The 23,651-nt window shown below is 40.2% G+C and overlaps 2 protein-coding genes across 5 annotated transcripts in view; both read left to right on the forward strand.

The window, feature by feature from the left end:
* The first annotated feature begins 859 nt into the window (after positions 1-859).
* On the forward strand, positions 860-7,906 carry fhdc3 (FH2 domain containing 3). Of its 2 annotated transcripts, none has more exons than XM_079648265.1 (12): positions 860-1,036; positions 1,942-2,471; positions 2,773-2,834; positions 4,242-4,344; positions 4,655-4,740; positions 4,964-5,064; positions 5,378-5,448; positions 5,588-5,695; positions 5,798-5,868; positions 5,987-6,104; positions 6,196-6,360; positions 6,590-7,906. In XM_079648265.1, exons 2-12 carry the CDS (start codon positions 2,004-2,006, stop codon positions 7,664-7,666), a joined length of 2,430 nt encoding a protein of 809 aa, XP_079504391.1. In that variant the 5' UTR covers positions 860-1,036; positions 1,942-2,003; the 3' UTR covers positions 7,667-7,906. The 2 variants fall into 2 exon arrangements, with proteins under 2 accessions (XP_079504391.1, XP_079504390.1); XM_079648264.1 differs by having other exon boundaries at positions 861-1,031.
* A 14,498-nt stretch (positions 7,907-22,404) lies between these two features.
* trim3b (tripartite motif containing 3b) overlaps positions 22,405-23,651 on the forward strand; it is a 15,791-nt gene continuing 14,544 nt past the window's right edge. For all 3 annotated transcript variants that reach the window (XM_079647847.1, XM_079647848.1, XM_079647849.1), the window contains exon 1: positions 22,405-22,552. The gene's annotated coding sequence lies outside the window, so the exon portion shown is untranslated. The remainder of the gene's footprint in view (positions 22,553-23,651) is intronic.

Below are 23,651 nucleotides of genomic sequence, written 5' to 3' on the forward strand. Positions count from 1 at the left end.
AATCGGCCCTCTTCTGACACCTGGAGACATATTTGGATTCAGACTTTACAATTGTTTTTTCTTTTAATATTGATTTTAGCAGCACTAATGTCTTGTGTGCTGTTGCATTTTACATCTATACAAAAGTACAACTTTTCCCTTTGTCTTTTTTTATCTATAGCAAAACATGACATGACAGTTCTACTGTATTCAATAGCCTACTATAATCATACCTTTTTTATTTGAAGTTTTGAATCAGAATTCGACAACCAATGTAGGCTACAGATCTATCTTCTATACATTGTATTTACATACTTTGATGTAAAGTAACTACAGTAAGTAGATTTACTCAAGTACTGTACTTAAGTACAATTTAGAGGTATTTCAATTTAATTTGTACTTCTACTACACTACAATTCAGAGGTAAATCGTGTACTACCTTTATTTAATACCTTAATCTACTGTGCAGATTTGGATTGATGCTGGATTTATTTAGTTACACCTGGAGTAAAATGTACAAGCTACCCTGCTGTGTACAAAGTAATGAACCAGCTTTGATAAACACTTTAATGGATCAATATTTATAATAAAAAAATATGATAAAAATGATTCTGAAATAGGCCAATCTGCATAATGAGTACTTTTGGTTATTTAAGTATATATTGAATACTTTTGTTCTTTTGCTTGAGTCACATTTTGACGACAGGACTTTTACTTGTAACAGAGTATTCCTACACTCTGATACTTCTATTTTAACTTGAGAAAAATATCTGAATACTTTTTCTACCTCTGCATTATATACATGAACTTTATTTTTGTTAACATTAGAAGCGGTTTTACTCTTGTCGTTCAAAGAGGTAGCGGTTTGGTTGAGAGGTTTCCCATCATGTTCCTTACGGGCGTACCTGAACAGTAAGTTGAATGTGATTGGTGGAGGCGCGCGCTGCACCTGCTGCTGTTTGCAGGTCTGTAGTCTCTGTGAGAGAGCACGAGGCAAGAGTTTGCCAAGAGTGATACAGAGCGAGGATTTAAATGGCAGCTACTTTTTAAAGGTACGGTGAGTAAAAAACATATGTAACGGTGCTTTGGTGAGTCTATTAAAGCATCACCGTACGTGTTATTGTTCAAAGGGGAATATTTGTAATGTTAGGAACATTTTCTTTGAGGATGCGAGCCTTACATTGTAAGCAAAGAACTGACAGCGAAACTCTGTGGAGAAATTGTCGAATTAACGATGTATTGTTGGATAAAAGAGCAAAGACATGTTTTTACAACACTTTCGGATTCGTCTGTGTCGACTTGTATATTCAACATTTTAATATCCCTTTAAGCAGGATATGTGTCAGTGTTATTTGATTAATAAAAGTTGGTTTGCCTCTTATTTTCAAAATGGTCTCCAAATTTAAAGTTATCATTTATGAGAATATATTGCTTAATACATTAAATGTATGCAAGCCGAATACAGCAGCGAGCAACAATAAGTAAGAGTGTATCATTCCAGATATGTGACACATTTAACCCTTTCTGTAAATAAGGAGGCATTAAACAAATAATGTTCTCAATGATGTTAAGTTGGCATATGGAAGAACCATAATTAGGCGAGGACATATATTCATGGCCCAAATGTTTTGCACTTGTATATTTCAAGAAAGAGAAGTAAAAGAGGTGACAATTTATTTCTGTGGGTGAGGAAGTGATGGTACATTGTTGACATACAGTGTCTGTCTTTGGGTTTTTCAACTTGACAGGTAAAATTCATTTTAAATGCTGTTCTTTAAATAAATATTTAAGTTATTTTATGCTTAAATGCTACAGGCTCATTTTGGGCAGCAAATAAACAGTTTCAGAAATATAACCTGTATGTTTTTTGCTACACATAGTTTTGCACATTCCAAATGCATACACTTGTTTTGTCTAAAAGCACTTCAATACTTATGAATGTATATTTCTGTATCTCCTCAGATCTGATTGGCTGACGGCAGGATATTCCCTCCTTATATAATTTTTGGATTTGAGAGATATAGATGGAGGGAGTGCTGCTTCTAAAATCTGCCTCTCCTCCCGGCTGTTCCTCTCAAAACTCTTGTCCCTCTCTTTCACCGGATGCTCAGGAAGCTTCAGACCCCCGGTCTTCTTCCCCTGGGCCTCCCGCCATGTGTGTGACAGCCGGACCACCACCACCACCACCTCCTCCACCACCTCCTCCTCCTCCTCCTCCTCCTCCCCCCCCTCCTCCACCTCCTTCATTTGGCTTTAATGATGTCCAGCGACGTTCCATGAAAAAGCTCAACTGGGACACCATTCCCAGCCAGCGCGTCCTGGGCAAATTGAACGTCTGGACGTCTATGCGGCCTCAGAAGGTCCTCGAGCTGGATATTCAGAGCATTGAGGAGTTGTTCAGTCATGTAGACAAACGGGCATCGCTGCGCAACTCAAAAGTCATGGGTCTGAATACGTGTGATAGCTTGGACCTCTTTCCACAGGAACCGAAGGTAAATAGCAACAGTTGCACTCATGACAAAGGGAGATTTCCTGTAACTGATACAGACCATCCTACGTTTTCATTTCAATGTAATATCAAACTGAATTCATGGGCTAGGGAAGTGATCAACACATAAATAGGAACTGCTTTTCGAAAGTTCCACACTAATCATTGCATCGATGGGGAACTGCTAAAGTAAAACCCTTTTGGGAGTGTTTTTGCTTCCTCAAAGGTTTTATTGAAAATAGATTTGTTTCTCAACTGAAAACTAATCCTTTTATTGATGTCTAATTTTTCTTCCTTTTTTTTAGGTCACAATCCTTGACTCTAAAAAAAGCATGAATATTGGGATCTTTCTGAGATATTTCAAAAGGTAAATATTGCTGGATTTCAATATATCTATAAGAATGAGTGTATGTCTTCAAAACATAAAATCCCAACCTCAAAATGCAAACACAACAGGAACCAAATGAATTTAAACCAGAGGGTGCTTTAGTGTCAAACATAGCAAATGGCTCTTGACACATTATTCACCTCCACTGCAATAATCATTCCCTAACCATCGGGTTCTTTATCTTAGCAGACCATATTCAAATAAATGGAAATATTTTAAACATCATTTAAGAGCGTTCAGTTTCAACATAGTGAGCTACTCAGCTTTTGTATATATCAATAGGAGAGAACAGTTTTGTATCTTAGATCAGGACTTGATCGTTTAAAAGGGGCAGCTACTAAGAGTTTAATGATTGAATTGAAACTAAGAGATATGGTGAATTGGTGTGATCTAACTGACAGGTGAATTTCAACATGACCATTGCTTGCACTATGTATGTTATGCAAGCATGTAGGATTGGTTTTACAAGGAATTGAGAGGTTTGTAAATAGAAACAAAGGAGTACAACGAGAAGAACTAAAGAATGCTACTTTTTGCATTTATATCAGCAATACTCAATATGACAAAGTGGATATCAAGCTATCCATGATAATGATAGTATAACAGAAAACAATGCTGTGTACATTTATTTTTTAATAATGCACAGAACCTATTTAAAAACATATAGAGCTGCCTTGATTTTGACACGTAATGTATTTCCATTTTTACCACAACAAAAGTTGCTTTTAGTTCTTTGATTGTCAAATTGTTTACATTTGCCATTAGCGCCTAAAGCCAAATGGCAGTGAGTGCATGGTCATATGTGACCATGTGATCTAATCTCCTCTCTCATCTGGATTATGGCAGCTAGATAATAACAGAATCTAATTTAGGGAGATTTTAATTAGGAAATTAAACTAAAATTGAGAGTGGAGACGATTAAATTGTTGAAAAGTTAGTGAGTGCTTTCGACTAAAATGCCTAAACTGTTCTATCAGCCATAAGCCATTCTAAAATGCTAGTATCTTCATCACTGGAGCCAGTTCCTGTCTATGAAACTCATCAGTATGATGTCACTTTCAGTCCAGGGTTCACTCAGCCTTCTCTTTGCATACCAAATGCACCACAATGTGTGTCAACAGCTAAGGCTGTGTTCATTTCTCTTCAGCGTTTGACTTTACAGTATGACTGTTTAGCAGCCATCTCTCCCAGGGCCACTGCAGAATTTCCCACCAATCATGCAACACCTTGGGAGCTCATTTAAACCAGGCAATGGTCTGCAACAGCACTGCTACACACAAACATTATAAAATAAAGTTGTTCTCATGTGATTGATCACTTTAATCAAGCTGAGTTTATGCCTCTGTTATATACGAATACAACTGTTGTCTCTGTCTCCCTCTGCAGGCCAGTGGCAGAAATGGTGCAGGACATTAGTCAAGCTAACTGGCTAAGATTTGGATCAGGCAAACTACAAGAGCTTTGCAAACTACTGCCTGAAGAAAGAGAGGTAAAAACAGCTCCACTCATCCTTTCTTATCTTTCTACTATACTATATGCATAAAATAAGCCTACTAAATATTACATATCTAATCCATTGTTTTTCTCTATTTGAAATAATAACACAAATATTGACCCAAAGTTACTGTAACTTCATTTAAAAAAGCTGTAGTAAGTTCTATACTGCAAATGCTTCGTGTTGTTCAATCATGCTACCTTTCCTGATAACTACCGGATACTTGCCGGTTCAATTCCCTCTTTTTTAATATGTGAGAAGGAATTACAAGAACAATTACATCACTGGTTGTTGAATCAAACAGGTGAAGCAGCTGCTGTCGTTCAGTGGGAATCTCTCCGTGTTACCAGAGGCTGATAGCTTTATGGTGCAGCTGGTCAAAGTGCCGGGGTGAGTTTTCAAAATAGCTTTCTAAAAATGTTTTGGGGTACCTGAAATATTTATGGAATGTCTGAATGGAAGTATTTACATGAAACACATCAAACGTGTGTGTTCACAGAGGGAACACGTGCTGTTATTTTTAGTCAAATGTTGCCTCATCCAGATATCTCTTAGTTTATTCAAACTGATAATGCAGTAATTAGCATTTTTGTAAATCCTCTCTTGCCTGTAGCTATGGCGAACGTCTGAAAACGATGGTGCTGAGGGAGGAGTTCTTCCCTCTTATGGAGGAGGTGAAGTTCTCTGTTGCTGTCATGACCAAAGCAGCTAATGGTAACACACACACACACACACACACACACACACACACACACACACACACACACACACACACACACACACACACACACACACACACACACACACACACACACACACACACACACACACACACACACACACACACACACACACACACACACACACACACACACACACACACACACACACACACACACACACACACACACACACAGAGGGAGAAGCTGCTAACAATCCAAACTTCACAATATGTTTTAACACAATTCTCAATTTAAGTTTATATTGCGGTTCTCTGTCTCCATCTCTTTCTCTTCTTCCCCCTTAGAGCTGTTGGACTGTGACGACCTCCACTCAGTCATTCGGCTGGTATTAAAAGCGGGGAATTACATGAACGCTGTTGGTATTTTTCTTTAGAAAATATGTTTGTATTACATATTATTTCAATGCATTTTATTTTATGCATTTCATCTACTTGGTGTGCTTTTTACCCTGCATTTATAAACTGAAGAAACTACTATTCAAATGTTTTACTCAGGGTGGTTACAGTGCCAATGCCATCGGCTTCAGGATGACCTCTTTGCTCAATCTGGCAGACACCAAGGCCAACAAGCCGGGCATGAACCTCATGCACTATGTTGCCAAGGTGAGTCATGCTTTGTCTCTAAACAGTTGTGTAACTGATTTATTCTCCTGCTCCATTTCTTTACTCACAACTGCCCCACCTCCTTCATCTCCCCCCCCACAGCAAGCCGAGGACATCGATGCCGAGTTGCTGACGTTCCACACCCAGCTGGAGCACATTGGTTTAGGAGCAAGGTATCATTCACACACAGTAGCTTCAAAGTCAAATTTGATTTAATCTTATATTACGTCTGGTTGGTATGATGCACAATTGTGTATTACCTGGAATAAGTCATGTCCCTTGCTAACACAGAGTTTGTAAAGAGGAAGTCATCATGGACTTTGAGAGGCAACTCAAAAAGGTCAAGGAAGTGAAATTGTACTGCAGCAGACAACCTGCCCTCTTGCAACAAATGGAGACATTTCTCTTGGTAAAGTTTCCCCCTGAGCTTGTAAACACTTCAGTCAGTCTCCAGTATGGTCCATCTGCTTCATACCATTTCTAATGCTTTCATTTCTCAGAGGGCCGAGGCCAAGCTGGCAGATGTAGAGTTCTCCGTTCTGGAGCTGAAGGCTCTTAGCAATACTGTCGCTGAGTATTTCTGTGAAGACCCGGCTACCTTCAAACTGGAGGAGTGCTGCTCCATCTTCCATTCATTCTGCAAGCGGTTTGACACAGCTGTGAAGGTAAGAATAGAAAGAATTCACAATCATATTTAAATCTGCTTAGAAAGAAATCGCATCACAAGGAGAAGTTATCTTTTTGCTTTGTATTGAAGTGGCAATTTAAAGGAACCAGACCTGGTTTAACGTTGAATGCTTTCGATGTTTTAAAAATGCTATCCTAATGTTCACTTGTGTCATTTGCACTGTGTAGTATCTTACTTGAATATATCCTCCCTTTTCACGGCTGTAGGAGAATCAAGAGCGAGAGGCAGCCGACCAGAGGCGCAAGCGGAAGGAGAGTACGCATTTTGTAGCCAAACGCCGCTCCATAGTGTCTTGCCCGGGACCCGACAGTGATCGGGACTCGGGTATAGAGTCGGCCTTACACAGCTTTCTCTCCTCCGCTCCAGAGGGAGTAGTCAGAAACAGGAAGAAGATACTTCCCCCAATCGAGGGATCTCCTGTTGAACGCAGCGCTTCGGTTCCATCGCTCGAAAAAATGGAGACTCCGCCCCGTGCTAGACCCGAGAAGAAAAAACCCATACTGAAGGCAAAAGACGGGCAAATAAGTGATCTAGAAAAAAAAGAAGAAGCTGAAAAAATGCGTGAGATAACCAGGAAGGTGCTTCGCTATCAAAGCAGCAGAAGCAGCCTTAATGGGAGCAGAAACTCAGACACTCCCCTACGGTCGGAGAGAGCACAGGACACACCGGACACCCCGAGTACCCTGAGCACCCCGAGTACCCTGAGTACCCCGAGTACCCCTCAGCCTCGAACCAGAGACTTCTTCTTCTCCAACAACGATTATTCGGGCTCCCCATGGACGATCCTGAGCCCTTTTACTAGCTCCCAAAGAAACGCTAGAAACAGACCCCTACGCAGACTATCCTCAACTCCAAGTGGAAAAGACTTTGATGAAGTGTGGGATATGAACAAAGGCAGTTTCCTCACCCCTTCCTCTGAACCGGACACTCTAACATCTCCCCCAGAGGGTCCGGCCTCCCTCCCTGAGTGCCCCAGTCTAAGAGCTGTGTCGCAGGCTCCCATCCTCAGGTCTGCTTCCATGGATGGAACCACGCAATCTCCAACATCTGGTTTCTGGCTGGGAGACTTCATCCTGAGAAGCATGTCTCAGAGGTCATACTCTTCTGGATCAAGGACAGAACACAGGAGAGATGGAGGAGCAAGAGTGTCTTCATTGCTTGGCAAGAAGGCTGGGAATCATGTAGAAGACCAGGGGGGCTCCTCGGGGCTCCTCTCCTTCTTCAGGCGCATCGGAGGCAAAAGTAGGCCATACGATGTGGAAGAGCACGAATATAATACTTGAAAACATTTTTTTATTTATAGACAAAGGACAAGCTTCTGTCGTTTTTCCATGTTTAAGAATTTAAATTAGTTTGTCTTTTTGTATTGATATGGTTTTACCCTTCAGTGGAACCAGGGCAAATGAGGACTTGCTTTGAACTGTGAAGGTTTTGTTTTTGTGAGGGTCAAACCATGTTCAAAAATATCTATCTTTTTTTGTCTTTTTGTGCACAATAAAGGGTATTATTCTACCTTTTTTTTATTTTACTCTACTCGTATATGGATCATGCACCCAACAACTTTGACATGTTGAAAAATGTCTCCTCTCCTACCCTTTAATGAAATCCCTAAAAGTCTGTCTGGTGCTCATGTCTCCTTAGTCACGCCTACTCAGTTTTCAGTACTTGCCTTTCACTTCATCTATTATTTCTTCGGTCAGTCTGGCTGGGAGGCGCTCGTTTGCGCAGCAGAAAGAGTCCTTTATCTTTAAGGGTTTTAACACGTATACAATATGCACACTGAGACAAACACAACGAGATAGGAAATTCACACTATATCACATGTATATCATTGGAATGTCAACCTCCTAGCTGATGCTGTCATCACATTGAAAACATAATCTGAATAGGGCTCATTGTTGCTGGTGAACCCACGCTGGGATCCAGATGATCCGTCCTATGACAAGACAACTGTGCCACCCGTGTGTCTCTGCTCAGCAAAAGCCAAGAATTCGTACAGAAAGAGACATTCAGCTGTGTTACTTTGGCAACGGGGTTTGTTTACAGCTATTTAATTTGAGCTCTTAGTGAAATAACATTCTCTGGAACAAACTGTTAAATACAGGCTGCTTTCTTATTTGTCCTCCCACTGCAAGCGCTCAATGGGGACATCTCCCTGGCATTTCAAATCAAGGGGCACGATGAATAGAATTTTAAAAAGGGAATATTATGGGCAGTTTTTTAAGGAACGGGACTACTTTGTGACAAATAATAAAGTTATATGCCTGCAAGCTATCCTTTAAGTTGAGGATGTCAAACAGAAGCCCAAAGCAAGGCCTTCTCTACACAAGCAGAGACGACGTTAGCAGCGGCTGACCTGTTTGGTGTCAAATGGGCTCCAGAGTACAATTGGGCCATTGTTATAAAACGTTCATTGCGTCCAAGGAACATCTCATGTGAGTCAAATCCTGAGGACTGGAGGTGAACTTTTTTCTCTCACCAGGGCTGTACTAATCAACGAGTATGTGTGTGTGTATTAGTGTGTCACAGTGTAAGATGAGAAGCAAGCATGAATAGAGAAGGAGGTGGGGTGGGTTGGGGGGAAATTTGGAACAAGTGACAGAGGGAGGGAGACATGCAAGTTACATTGTGAGGAAGCATTTAGGCAGAGAAGAGAAAGTGAGAGTAGACGGGAAGCCAATATCTTGAGAACGGAGAAAGCACAAAAAGGCAAATGCACAGGATGAATAACTGAGGTCAGCTGGACTCACAGATGAAAGAAAAAGGCCATCAGGTGACAATCCTGGATGTTTTTTTTATGTGGGGACTAGCTGCCGGAACCAAAAGGTAGATACATTCTGAGTATTTTTGATAAATGCATTACAGAATATTAGCTATAATATGTTTTAAAGCAAAGCATTGCTCTAGATTAGATGTTTCCATGTTTTTATTTTTGTGTAAACCTCAAGCACTGAAACAAATAGCCGCACAGAGGTCTGGTTTAAAGAAATTCCTTATCCTGCTCTTTGTTAACATGACAAGATCAGACAGTGTGGAAACTTAATCCACCGAAGCAGCTGCTATAATCAGATTTGAGGTTAGAAAGGAAAACCATGAGGAATCAACTCGTGATGTTGTTTGCAGACTTTAAATCACATTTCGGTTTGTTCAAAGTAACTATTTACTCCATCAATATGTAGTCTATGAATGCTGAACCTGTGGCTGCTCTTTGGTGGAAAGTATCAGTTACTTTTCAAGCCTCCTGTCCAGGCTCATGTCCTTTGTTGTATCAGTGTTTCCTAAATCTAATAATTTATCCCATTTATTGTATTATTATTTGAAAATGTAATTTACATTGATTGTTGAATACATTTAACTTAAGAAAAAAGATGCATGTTATATTCTACCTTCAATATAGAACTATAAGAGGCATATCATCTGATTGTCTACTGTTAACATGAAATATTTATCATCAAACCGCGGGATTATAAAACGATTTCTTCATGTTCTGTTAATTTGATATATGCAGGCATCTTCCATGATAACCCTTTAAAATGTTAAAAAGGACTGACCCCGACGTGATTTGAACACGCAACCTTCTGATCTGGAGTCAGACGCGCTACCGTTGCGCCACGAAGTCATACAGACCGAATGCGGAACTACTCTATATATTCCTGTTGACGCATGTACTTACGTCCAATAGTGTGGTTTTGAATAATTACGCATAATGTCATTGTCAATTTTAACACACACCGACGTAATGTTCTGTAACCATGGCCATTGCAGGCACTAGGTGTAATTAATTTGTTTAATTTCTCTTGATTGAGATAAAACAGTCGTTCTCCGATTTCGCTTATAAATACGCGTCCTCAAAATGTGTCTTTATTTTCAGATTTCAAAAAGTGAAAAAGGTAAGGTCATACCACTATGTTCTCATTGTATCTGCATGTTAGGAAAGTGTACGTGTTCAACCACTATATCCAATAACTGTTAGAATGCTGTTAGTGATTTAGTCCCCAATCGGTCGCTAGATGGTGCAATTTAACAGAGGAGCGTTGGTTTCAAACTTGGTCCACATTCATTAAGCAGAGCATAATAATAGTGAGTCCTCTAAAAAAGCAAGTAACTGAAGTGAGTAATTCAATTTGAACTATGAAACTTTTAGAATAGTAACGACATTGTTGTTCATGGTCCCACTACACTTTCAAAATATATGGGAAAACACACCACTATTCCCAGAATCCTATGTTCCTTGTAATTATATAAATGTTAGCTTTTTTTGTTATTCAAATGCTTCCATGTCTCTCTGTAGATCCAGCCGTTTATAGGAGTAAAGAGTGGCATCCGGAGAATAGGGCACTTACCATCCAACCTTCATTAGTGAGCAACCTGTTCATAGCAGAATGGATCGGTAAGTGCAACAAAAAGAAATGTGTGTTTTGACATTTTGCATTGTCTGTTGATTGACCCTAGGTAGACTAAAACTGTATGCCTTTAACAACATAACAAAACTCTTTAGTCCTCCCACAGGGTTTGCTATCATCAGTCACCTTAAAAAAGACTTGCTTAGTGCTGATATGAATGTCCTTCCTGCCCCTAGCCACTCTGATTAGGATGCATGCTGTTTTCTGCCTGCACTGATGAGATGAGCTTAAACGACAGGGAGTTGGTGCGGCAGTGCACATTGATTATGGGTAAATGTCACATTGTTGCCATCGAGGTGAAGGAAAGGCGATGCTGTGTTATTTGTGTGGTTTATCAACTCAGGCTGGTCTGAGTCAATTGTTTAAGTTCACAGGAGCAATGACAGTGTAACTCAGTCTGTTAGTTTGGTTACTGGACAACACAAGAAAGGTCTGGTTTCTCTCTCTGGTTTTTCTGTGGATGAAACCATTTCTTTTTCATAATATCTTTGCATTAACTGAAAGTAAGAATTTAATCTGACAATGTAATGCTTTGGGAAATTGTCCAATATACCAGTATAGTATATAATTGAACCAAATAAAATGCAGACATGCATACTTTACACATGCTAATAGCAATGAAGAAGCATCAAATGTTTCTTTGGTAAAGTCGATTTTTTTCATCTGATTATGTAATGACACATTTGGTGTGCTATATGAATAACATATGTGTTTTACATATTTAATACAACAGACATGTATTGGGATAAAATCCTATGTTTTGCAGTATTCAGTCTAATGCGAACAAAATAGTTATTCTGCATGCTGAGTCAAAATGTTGTCTGGTTGTCTAAACGTGCACAGAGACCAGCTTTTATGATCTGCTGGCCAAGGATGAGATGCTAAGTGGACTGTTTCAGAGAGAGAGAGAGAGAGAGAGAGAGAGAGAGAGAGAGAGAGAGAGAGAGAGAGAGAGAGAGAGAGAGAGAGAGCAGCCATCTGCGTGTTCTGCTGCACTGGATGCAGTCTCCATGGCAACATGGTGCTCCCGCAGTGAAATCCTGGGTAGATGGTCCCCACCCGCTTCCGCATGCATGCACATAGGCAAACTGGCAAAGGATGGTGCTCATACCTCCGGTGGCCATACACACAGATGTTACAAACCCTGCAATCACAATTTTCCTGTCCATACACTTCACTGTTTATATTCGCTCTCTCTCTCATGATACACCCAGACCTTACAACACTGTCATGTTATGCTTCAGAATAAACTATGTTTCCTTAAACAACCTTTACTTACTTAATGTATGCTCTTACTTTCATGTTACTCTCTCTTTTTCCATCAATAGTTGCACCTCCTTCTAAAGCTGATTTTCACATGTACAGCCTGTCAATAAGTACAATTGTATGTTTTATCTCACATCTTCCTCCAATTAGTTTGTATCTACACTCTACCAGGGTCCTTATTTGAGGAGGAGACTGAGACTGGTTGCCTTTAAAGTTTCTCAAACTGACTGACTCCCATCCTTTTATATGAAGCATCACATGTTCTGCTTGGTGGTTTGGGGTTTCTTATTCTCCTAACACATGCAATCAAAAAACAAAAACGGAGATTGAGAGCAGCAATTTAAAAAATCTCCCACTCTGTGTCGCTATCGCTCCTTCCCTTTGTTCATCTCTTTCACCATTGGCCAATCTAGCCCCCTCCCCTTTTCACACCAGCCAGTCATCTCATACAATCTCTCTGTATCTCTAGCCTCCTAAGAGCCCCTCTCTCTCTCCCTCCTGTCAGCACACACATGCATGCATTAAAGCCAGATACTGATCACACTTAAACACTCACACACGCGCACACACACAGACGCAGTGTTCTGCCTCCCTCTCTTCACTCTCTGTGTGAGGTGCGCTTTGCTTTGGCAATGCTGGGTTTTGCGGACGGATATCGCTCCCCGTGGAGCAGCGCGTGCTGAAACTTCCCTGTTATTGTCCTTCATCTGTCAGGAACCTGCTGTAAGTAAATCCCTCTCTCCCAGACACTCGCTCTTTCATGTCATCCCCACTGTGTGTGAAAGTGCTCATTCCCTCATCCTCCACTATTTCCTTCTCTCACTCTCCTCGCCTTGGCAGAGAGTCAGCCTTTCTTTCTCCCAAATCTCCCTCTGTCCTGTTTCCCCTCCACTGATGGACGCATACACCTAATGTTGTCTGTGTGCAAACTAATGCTGCAGGCCATTTGCTGCTCTGTGATGGGTTTGTACTGTGATAACCTGAGAATAGTTACTGCGTGACAGTGTTTGACACCATCTGTGAGGCTGACTGGGCTGTTTGTATAGATGAGTGATGAGATATGCTGCGGTCATCTATGCCTGATGGAAGGTTTGGGGATATTTAAAAATGATCCCTGGAAGTAATTATGTGTGGCCTGTTTCAGCATATAAAAAAATGCTTCACATGTTTGCCCTGAGTGTGTAATAATCAAGATGATGGCTTGTATTATTGAGGTGCAATTTGATACAATTCACTTCGAAACACAGCTATCCCTCTCAAAGTACTTTATACACCCTATCTGTCCCAGAAAAACCTTTTACAGCTAAGATGCTATCAATAATTCATTGACAATGACGTTAAAACAAAACTGTTTTGCCTTCTTAAGTGTGCCTTTACTCAGTCAGTATTTGGGTTTCAGGAGATGTTAACCTTATTATTCATCAGCTCTACAATTTGATCTCATGATGTAATCTGACTATATCGTTGATGATGTTTTGAGCAGAAATATTACCTTGGCATGAAGAATAAAAAACTCCAAGCAGACGCCAAACTCAGGGACTCAGTATATGAGTGTAACAGAAGCATTGTGTGTAGATAGCTGGGATATTGAACAAGCATATTTAGAAAAATAGTGATCACCTCCGGTCGCTGTGGGGGGAAGTTGAGACTGGAATGTCCAGCTGGCATGGGAGGAATGTCACCGGAGCTGCATCGGAGGGGTGAGACAGGCGAGGAGAAATGTAAACTTCAACATGCACTGAATGATTAACTGAATGGTTGCAAATACTCTAACCACTGGATTTTCTGCCCCATTTGTCTTTTTAACTGCCATTGCACCTAGCTGGCTCGTGTCTGTTCAGATATTGAAGTTGTCATTGTCATGGTCAAAGAGCTCTCACTATTCTAAGGCTGTAGGCTGAATTGATGTATCCACCAACAAGCAGTGCAACAATCGATGAAAAGAGAGATGTGAGGATCATTTTATGTCCAAATAAGGCCTTTGTGCTATTGTGTTTACTCGTTCATTGTTATGACACAAACACTGAACAAGCCATCTTTGTGTAATTTAATGAGATAAAATACAACCTTACAGTGATAGCCGGCTACATATACAATTATTTGACACGTTTGTCAACACACTTGTAAGCTGTGTGTGTGTGTGTGTGTGTGTGTGTGTGTGTGTGTGTGTGTGTGTGTGTGTGTGTGTGTGTGTGTGTGTGTGTGTGTGTGTGTGTGTGTGTGTGTGTGTGTGTGTGTGTGTGTGTGTGTGTGTGTGTGTGTGTGTGTGTGTGTGTGTGTGTGTGTGTGTGTGTGTGTGTGTGTGTGTGTGTGTGTGTGTGTGTGTGTGTGTGTGTGTGTGTGTGTGTGTGAGAGAGAGAGGTTGTGCTGCTTCCTTTCGTCCTCCTCGCGGACTTGATCAGCTCTAAGGTGATTGTGTTGCCATGGGTAACAGCAACTGTATTCCTCCTCCATCATGCTGGTCTACATTTAGCAAAGTTTAAAGGGTAGAGGAATTCCTAAGAGAGATGTAACAGTTTCATCTGGGAGTGTATGTCCGTGTTGAGCATAATTGTTATTACCCTCTGCTGTCAAAGCTTTTATGGCTTTTATGGCTTTAATTGCTTTAATTGCTTTTTATTGATTTCCAGTTGTATTGATTCACCCCATACTTCAAAAAACACCCTTCTTGCTATTACTCCATTTCTTAGTTTATTTACAGATGCCCAATCTTGGGTTGCATATTTAAAATGGTTAGTAAGTGTTTTCATTGTGTTTGGGTTGTTACATTACTGTGTAGAATAAAAATGTGATTGCCTGTTTGGGCTTTTCCTTCAACCATATTTACTTTGCATGATATTGCGGGAAGAGGCTTGTTGTGAAATCTTAGTGACTGAGCTGAGAGATGCAGTCATGTCATGTTGGATATATTTAGATAGATCCCTCAGGGTTGTGCATTAATAGCACTGGCCATATTTAGTCATTTCTTCAGCATTTCATGTAACATCTGGAAAGAAAACACTCACAGGTACAGATCAGAACCCAATAGCACGACACAGATACAACCAGTGTTCAGAATGTTCAGTTTAATCAGGTCAGGGACAGGCAGGGTCAAAACCAGGAAATCCAGCAGTCAGGCAAACAAATCCGAGAAGGGGCAGGCAGAACAGGGCTCAGAACCAGGCGAATCCGTCAGACAGGCAAACAAATCCGAACAGGGGGCAGGCAGGAAACTCGAGGTTCGATAACAGGCAAGCAGGGGTCAAAACAGTAGGCAGGACAGGTAACTAGGCGAGAGATAATCAAACGCTGGAGAGCTTGGCAGAATAGACAAGACAATCTGGCAGAGGACAAGTGAGAGTGAGGTGGTATAAATGCTGTGGAGTAATGAGGGAATGAGTAGTAGGTAAGGGGGAGGGCTGGGGAGACCAGGATTGCAAGAGCCTGGAGGAAGGCGGGATCTTTAATGAAAGGTGAGATAAGATGTGCCAGACCAAAAATAATAATGGGTCTAACTTGTGACAGTTTTAACCTGTTTTTATATTACAATATTCAGTTAAACCTTTTGTGAGATCAATTTAAAGATCAGATCATTTTATAGTTACAAAAGGCATACATTTAAACTCAAAAGGTTAAGCTCGTTCGTATTTTAACCATCCTTGCCACTGTTCTTTTCTCACGTCATTATACAATTAGTGATTAAGCAACATTTTAATTTTGAAGGAATGGCCTTTGTGGGTATTTGGAAGCTGCATATTCCTTAAAGAGGGAGAGAGCTACATTTTCTCCATCTATTGTATGCTTGCAACTCTGACCTTTTCTAGTAATACTGATATTTGTGTATTGATGCTTCAGTCGATACATGCTCTGATCTGAAGGTCCAACAAAGAATATATTCATGTTAGCATACTAATTGGCATTATAGAACTAGCAGTACTCAGACTTTGACGTCAGGCTATTGTTCTACATAAATACAGCTGAAAGATAGATTAGTTACACTCGCTGATCTGTTAGAATAATGTACTATTGATATTCCTGTGTTCACTGTCTTGATAGTAATCCTTGAAGCAGTCATGTGTTCAATGCTTCTTGTACGACACATTCATTCTCATATAGGCACTGTGTTCATCATAGAGGCCTTTGTACTGTATATGTTGGCACTGAATGTTATTACTGTATTCCCACCTTAGAATAGCAATAAGAACATAAAGACTGTCATGGTCATGCCATAGTCAAACAAAGAGCTTGATGATGGCAGTTAAACAAATAAGAATACAGTAACCATGCTGTAATCATGTTAGGCACAAAAGAAAAGTAACATATATCTAAAGCCCTCTAACTGATGTTATTGCATTGACATGCTTCAGTGGTAATGGTGTGAGTTGTGTACACCTGTGTGTGTGTATGTGTATGTGTGTGGGTGTGTGTGTGTTCACGTGTGCTTGCATGCTGGAGTGTGAGCCGTGTGCTAATATGCTGATACAGGCGGTTCCTGTGACAAATTCCTGCCCAGCTTTGCTCAGATTAGGCAAGCTGATAATTTTAGCAATGCTTAAATCAGTCAGTCCTGCAGTGTGTGGACAGCGCAGAGTGGGTACCACTCCTCGACATTTGTCATCCACTAAATCATCTTGCCAGAGGACTATTAAGATAAGTGTGTGTTGTAACGTGTTAGTCAGCTGACTCTGCCATCATAGCAGAAATCTGGTGTTTAAAGCGGACTACAAGACAAGCAGTGTGGAGTCACAATGTGTGGTCAGTACATGTTTGTTTTTTTAGACAGAAGCAGCACAATTCAATCCTTCATTTGAGGTCTAGTTTGTGTCAAGATGGCATCAAAGTGATTAAACTCAATGGTCATTTTAATGCTTTTGTCTGAGTGGATTGCATTTCATTGGGAAGAATTGATGTTATTTGAGGGAATTTGGTTTTTAAGGCCACACCCCTTCGTCTTGTTGATTTGCAGAAATTAGCAAACGGTCGAATCATAAATCTGCTGACCTATCAGCATGATGAACAAATGATGGAATTTCTTATCTCCTTTAGTAGATGAATTTCCTCCCTGTTAGGAATCAAAACCCTAATGCACATGCATGGTTCAAGGACAGGGTTTTCTATGATGAGCAGAATGAAAAAAAGACCTCCACACCATGGCGTGAAGTTGGAACATCCCCAACTCCACGTCATGGTAAATACATCTTTATTTCTCTGACATCTTTCACCATGTTTGGTCATGTTGTCTCTTTGATGTGAAGGACATGTGAGTAATGCACCCATGGCAAAGCGCTTTTATTATTTTGTTTTGATTGGTGTTCTGGATATGTGGATCTTACATAACCACCGTTTTTTCTAAAAGCAGCCAGATGACGAGCTTCTAAATTCTCCTGCATCTTGAGAAATACTTACTCAGTCAAAGTCTGTTAAAAGTAAAACACTGTCAACATCTTTAATGTCTAAGTTATTATTTTGCCATGTGACATTGAACTAGCTGTTTTATGTTAATATATGTTTAGCTCAGAGCGTTTATTCCCGCAGTTATTTAAAGAAACAAATTATTTCAGGATCAGCTCCTCTACCCTGTGGCACATGCTCCTCTTTCACTGAAAAAACTCTCTCAGCGGGAAAGGGTTCGGCAAGATAAAAAAGAGGGTGAAGAGTATATGCGTCATGTAATATTCCCTTTGAATGTTTTTAACTTGAAAAATATTTAAATGTACACTTTGAAATGTGGATTATAAGCTGTTGATTTCTTATTTCTGTTGTGTTTGTTAACAGGCTTGTTCCGCTTGTAGCTATCCAATGCAAATTCAATGAATGTTCAACTGAAAACAGATGCAAGAATAATGAGTGCCTATGTCAAATTATTTAGTTTGAAATTCATAATTCAGTGCAAAGGAGAGCGTATGGATAAGAGATTTCCCCTTTTTGTTTTTACCAAATTTGGTCCGATATCAAGAGGATGTGACAGTATGCAGAGTGTGCTCTGCGTCAAGCAAGTTAGACATGTGATGGAGCCTGTATTTTCCCGTGGCCATGTGAAGACTCTGGTTAGTTGAGATGCAGTTCTAATGTCTGTCTTGATGTCATTAGTCTCATTAATCTCTTGATGAAGCTGTTTGAGAGAGAACAGAGGTAATGAGAGAAGAAATTGAATGGTTTCATAACTGTAGTCGCTGATTGTGATTTAATTCAGTGATCAAAAAGTTCATTATAAGTATTATTATTTATTTATTGTGTGGCAAATTGTGAGGTTTTGTTTAGGTCAAGGCTATATGTCTCTGCTTATATAAAAACGAGCTGGTGTAATTGTCTGACCATCAGAATTAGAATGAGAAATACTTTAATAGTCTTAGGGGAAAATTGGTATTTGTGAAAGTTGTTCCATCATACAGTAGAATGAATAAAAAGTTATATAATGTATTATATAATATAAGAAGTAAGAATGTGCAATGAAAGATAACATAAGATATAAACATAAGAAGGAAAATAAAATGTCCAATAAAAGATAAAAAGTTAAGTGCAAACATATTGACTCAGTGCCTGAATAGAAATATAGTAAACAAGAGTAAAGTGTTGAACCTTTTAGGGAATTATTTGAGATTTCAACACTTTTAATTTTGATCTCTCAAATTAAAGCTTATTTGTGGGAAGTGGAGCTCTCCGCACACAGTTTACGCTCTCACACCTGCTTTCCCTGAGGCGGGCTGCTGTGCAAAGACAGCTGGGAAGCTGCCACAGCTTTCCAAAGGAAGTGTCATGTTCGTTTCAACCCATCAATCAGTCTGTGAACGCTGGATTTACTATGAGGTGCCAATAACAAGCTTGTTTTCTTTTTTTAGTGAATGGTATTAAATGTCTACACAGTCCTACATTGTGCATTCATTATGTATTTTTGCATTTATCAACTTTATCTTGCTTTTCCATTCTAAAGTGTGCCTATAATCCCACGTGCTGGCAACATTAAAACCCAGTAACCCCAAGGCAATGATGTCACTGCTTTAAGATGCTAACAAGTACTTAGCATACATGAATAAATGACTTCATGCACAAATAAATACGAGATATATTATGTGTAGTCCATGTTTCGGACAGTTATGTAAGGCTGCAAATGTTTATATTTATATTGTTTTTCTGAGTATTACCATGCCGGTCATCTGGGCCCAGGAGTTCAAAACTTTTAATCTCAATCAGATCCCATCAGATTTTGAAATCCCATTTTTTGTGATCCAGGATCAGACAAGTCGGACAGATTTTGTCCCTAGAGTTCAAAGCAATTCAGGATAGGATCAGCCTGATCCAGATTACGATTTTTCAAGATGACTAGATCCTGAATATCAGTGCTTTAATCCTACCAATCGCCATCTAGTGGACATGAAAAATAATACAAGGAAGACAAGAGACCACATTGCAGACATCTATTGTCCGCAATTACTTTTGAAAGGTGATGACAGATGGACTTCTTTTTTGTTGAAGGTATTTTTACTTTAATCTAAATTACATTTGTGATTGACAATCTTTGTTGTGATACTTTCATGAGTATAAACATTTATGTCATCAACAAACAAAATAGGCCACCACAAACGTGACCAAAAAATGAAAAATAAAATTGATTTGCCATGAAGGCTAAAAATGGTGTATTATTTCAGTTAACAAACTTTGCCATCTTATTTATATTGAAACATATTTTTAAATAAATGGTACAGTACATTTTGCTCTGGTAATCTACTGGAAATCCACCCCTCTGGTGGGATCAGGATAATCCAGTTTTTTGGGATCAAACTGATCCCAATCCTGTGTTGTCGGTTTGAACTACCCGTTTTGAAGATTTGATCCAGATTAAAGCTTGGATTGGATTTCCTGATCTGGTCGGATATCAAAGTGATCCTAATCCTGTTTTTTGGTTTTGAACTCCCCAAAATCCAAATCTGATTTGATCAGATAGGGATTAAAAGTTTTGAACTCCTGGGCCCTGAGGATCTCTGTGTTTTTCTCAGTGTATGTGCAGCTATGGAGCACGTGCCTGCCAGTGGTGTGAAGCGGATGAGAACTGATAGCTCTATATATAGAAGTATGTATTGTGGAGGCTTAAGACTGGCCCGAGCCGGAGAATGGTGGCTTTCCGTGCACACTAGAGATAGTTACACAGGCTCGTCCATGCACGCCATCTATTATCCTGGTTGCGCATTCTTGCACTGCTATATTTGTGATCACCAATTAAACGTTCAAACCCTCAGAGTGTGTGTTTATACAGTACATGTAACTTTAGCAGCGGAGAAGAATTTGGCGAAAGGGGGCTATTGACTCAGATCGAAACAGCTGACTGTGTGCGTGTGCGTGTGCGTGTGCGTGTGTGTGTGTGTGTGTGTGTGTGTGTGTGTGTGTGTGTATCTTTGTGTCCTCTCTTTTCTTCTTGAGTACTTTACCCCTTTCTCCTCATCCACATGTTTCAAAGTGAACCTTTTCTAAACATCCCAATCCTTATGTTTTAGATTGCATTAAAGACAGGTAGGAAGATGTTACAGAGCATGAGGTAGGGAAGCTCATAAAACTAAACTTAAAGAAAGAAAAATAACAAGACATCAGGTGTGCAGCACGGATGTATTGGCTGTTAGCTAGTAGGCACCGCCCTTAACCCTTCAGCTAACTCTCACCCTTTCAGCTGCTTTCTTGTCACATTATTTGTCGTTAGAATACAGAAGATGCACAAAACCACACAAGCATTACGGTCATTACTGTTACTGTTCCTCCTCCAGGGCAGAACGTTTTTCTTTTATTTGTTGCTATTGCATAAGGCACAGAATGCATTTGGCCTGTTTCTTCCTTTTAGCTCTCACTTGAATTCCTCCCAAAGCATTTTATGGCCTTCATCCTTGAGACATATTTTAGGTAGGATAATTGGAGCCAAATTCTGAGAGAAATCTATGTTTTTTCTTTTTCAGATTATCTGTTCTTTTTCATGCATACAGTACTCCTTTTTATATGATGAGTGTTTTCTTCAGGAGTCTCATTGTGGGGGCCTCTGTTAGTTGCTCTTCCTCTGGTTTTCCTAAAACTTGCATTTCAGCAGAATAAGTGCAGGGGTAAACAGCTGGTAATAATGCTGTGTCGTGCTCGCTGCAGGGATGACAACAGCCTTTTCCAAACGGCTGCCCACGCTGGAGTGCTGCATTTGGTTTAATGACTCTGCTGGATACCCTTAATTACTTATTGTGGAGCATGAATACAAGACATCCAATAAATGGTTCTATAGAGCCGCGGCAATATGTTTGTGCGAGTTGTTTTGTTTTGAAAACATCAGATCTTTTCACTAGCCTACTATCAAGTTGATTAAGCGTTATATAAAACAGTTGGAAAACAGTAGTGGCACATTACTATAAATGTAATTTTCTGAATGGTTTTCTCATCTTTATACTTGACTTCCTGTTACAACCATGTGGGCCATCTGGCCTGTGAATGTGAGGATGGGATTTTGGAAAGGTGTGTGTGAGCGTGGAGGAAGCAGAGCCTGAAGCGAGGGCGGAGAGAGGACACAACTCAATCCGCACAGATTAATTTTCAATTGATGTCTTTGTCAGAGAATCAGAGTCATCTCTTTCCCCAGATTAAACTATGACCACTTCGAAAGGACGGGTAGTTTAAGGGATGGGGTGCAAAATCATTCTGTGACAAGATATTTGACCTTAAAATAAAAAGGATGAATCCCCTTTTCCATATTAAGGGTCTTTTCCTTATCCCTCTTTGTGTGTAATTTGATATCTGCGGAGAGGCCTCTGTTCCAAACTCTCATTTTGGGGGATTTTATTTATTTTTATGGTGACATCAGGAATTATGTAACTCTAAGTTTTGTTTGGCTGCACGTGTAAACTTGGCTGGCTAAATAATGGCGTGTAACTGGAGGCCAGATGAACGTCACTCTTCAGCTGCTTTTTCGCTATTAGGAGCAAGCTGCATTCAAGAACTAAGCCAGCGTCCGTGCCTAATAATCATCCTTTTGAGTGTTTACATTTCACAGATGATATTCAGCAGGTTAAGATATGTGCAATTCCTTTCTGGATTTAAGATCCATGTCCTTTCAGCCTTGACTTTTTTCTTTTTCTTCTCTGTTTCAATCTTTCCCTCTCACTCCCTCTGACCAGCACACATTGTTGGCCTATGATGCAATGTCTCTTCCCTGATAGTTTAAGTTTCATGGCCAATCGGAGCGCAGGAGTAGGCGGGAATCCAGTCAGCTCATGCTTGTAAACAGCACTGACAGGAGGAGGGACTTTCAATTCACAGTCCCACCCTCTGTTGTCATCCCTGTTCAGTCTTGTTCAGTCTGTGTGTTTGTGTTGTGGTGGTGGGACAGAGGAAAAGCAACAGGAGGAAAAGGGAAAAGGAAGTATGGTCAGCAGGACCGGGAGGGGGGGGAGGAGGAGAGTCGAGGGGGGAGTCAGTGTGAGTCAGGGCGTGAGCTGATTCTTTGAAGTTAACACAGAGCTGCCATGGAGCCTTCTAGATTGATACTGCACTCTACTGACAGTAGGTAGTCTTTTTGTCAACTCTGTGTGTTTTCCTCATAGTCATGTGTGCAACTTACAATTTAGGCTCAGTTGTTCGCAGAGAGAAGTGTGTGTTTGTCAGAGTGTATACAGTTTCATTGGTGCTGCGTGACAGTGAATGGCTGTGTTTGTTTACTACTTTTCTTTTGAATCTGTGCGTCCCTTTCCTATACTCAACTGGGAGGAAAGGTTACATTTCCTGTCTTACTCTTCATTTTCACATGTGTTTTTATAACAGTCACACAGTTATGAGGATCTTATTGTACAAGCTACAGCAGAACGCTGAACGGGACAAAGCAAACTGTTACTTTTGTATTCGGTAAAGCCTTCTGTTGGTGAATGGGCTCATTGTGTGCTAACTCTGTGGCTGTCAGCTTGTTGTCACACAACATGCTGCCCTCATGCTCTTTAACACACACACGAACAATCTGTTACACATGCACAAGCTGTAATCCTGAAAGATTGAGGAATTAGTGAGGGTCACCAGCAACATGGGCTGTTATTACTGTGCATAAAACGGCCCAGAGAAATATAACACATTTCATTTTGATGGCATTCGTTGACAGTCCTCTGCCGGATATGTCCTCTCATGCATCATTTTTGCTTCCTGCCTGGGCTTGGCTTTATCCCACTCTGCTGCCTCTAACTTCAGCGCCTTACATTTGCATGTTTTCACTCACTTTTTGAACTTCCCAAGCTGTCACTTAAATGGTCATGGTTACTTTAGACTCTAGAGCATCAAATGGAAGCATCGTGGCCTACTTAGACGTTTAAGTGGCCATGAATGAAGTTGGGACCAAAACACAGTCTGTTGAATGCATATAAGTTTAAACATATGAGCATCCACTCATGTGCTCGAAAGCATGACCACTTTGCGTATGTTGAACTTTTTCCCTCAACTAAAGTAAAGTGGGAACATACAAGAGAAAGTGAGTGACTCAAAACAGATGGTTTTAGCATTTGAGCTACTTTTATTTATCCAAATGTTTTCGAGACAGAATTCCTCATTGGGATTTATTGGACTCCAGATTCTTCTTTGCTTTGGTCCATTCTATAAAAAGGTGTTTTAAATAAACCCA

This window comes from Notothenia rossii, assembly GCF_949606895.1.
Source record: "Notothenia rossii genome assembly, chromosome: 9".
In the NCBI taxonomy this organism is placed as follows: Eukaryota; Metazoa; Chordata; class Actinopteri; order Perciformes; family Nototheniidae; genus Notothenia; species Notothenia rossii.

Bases quoted from the DNA above. Each gene is read 5' to 3' on its own strand.
- fhdc3 (XM_079648265.1), top strand. From the start codon at position 2,004: ATGGAGGGAGTGCTGCTTCTAAAATCTGCCTCTCCTCCCGGCTGTTCC. The intron at 4,345-4,654 runs GTAAAAACAGCT...TGAATCAAACAG, and splicing joins TACTGCCTGAAGAAAGAGAG to GTGAAGCAGCTGCTGTCGTT. The intron at 5,065-5,377 runs GTAACACACACA...CTTCCCCCTTAG, and splicing joins CATGACCAAAGCAGCTAATG to AGCTGTTGGACTGTGACGAC.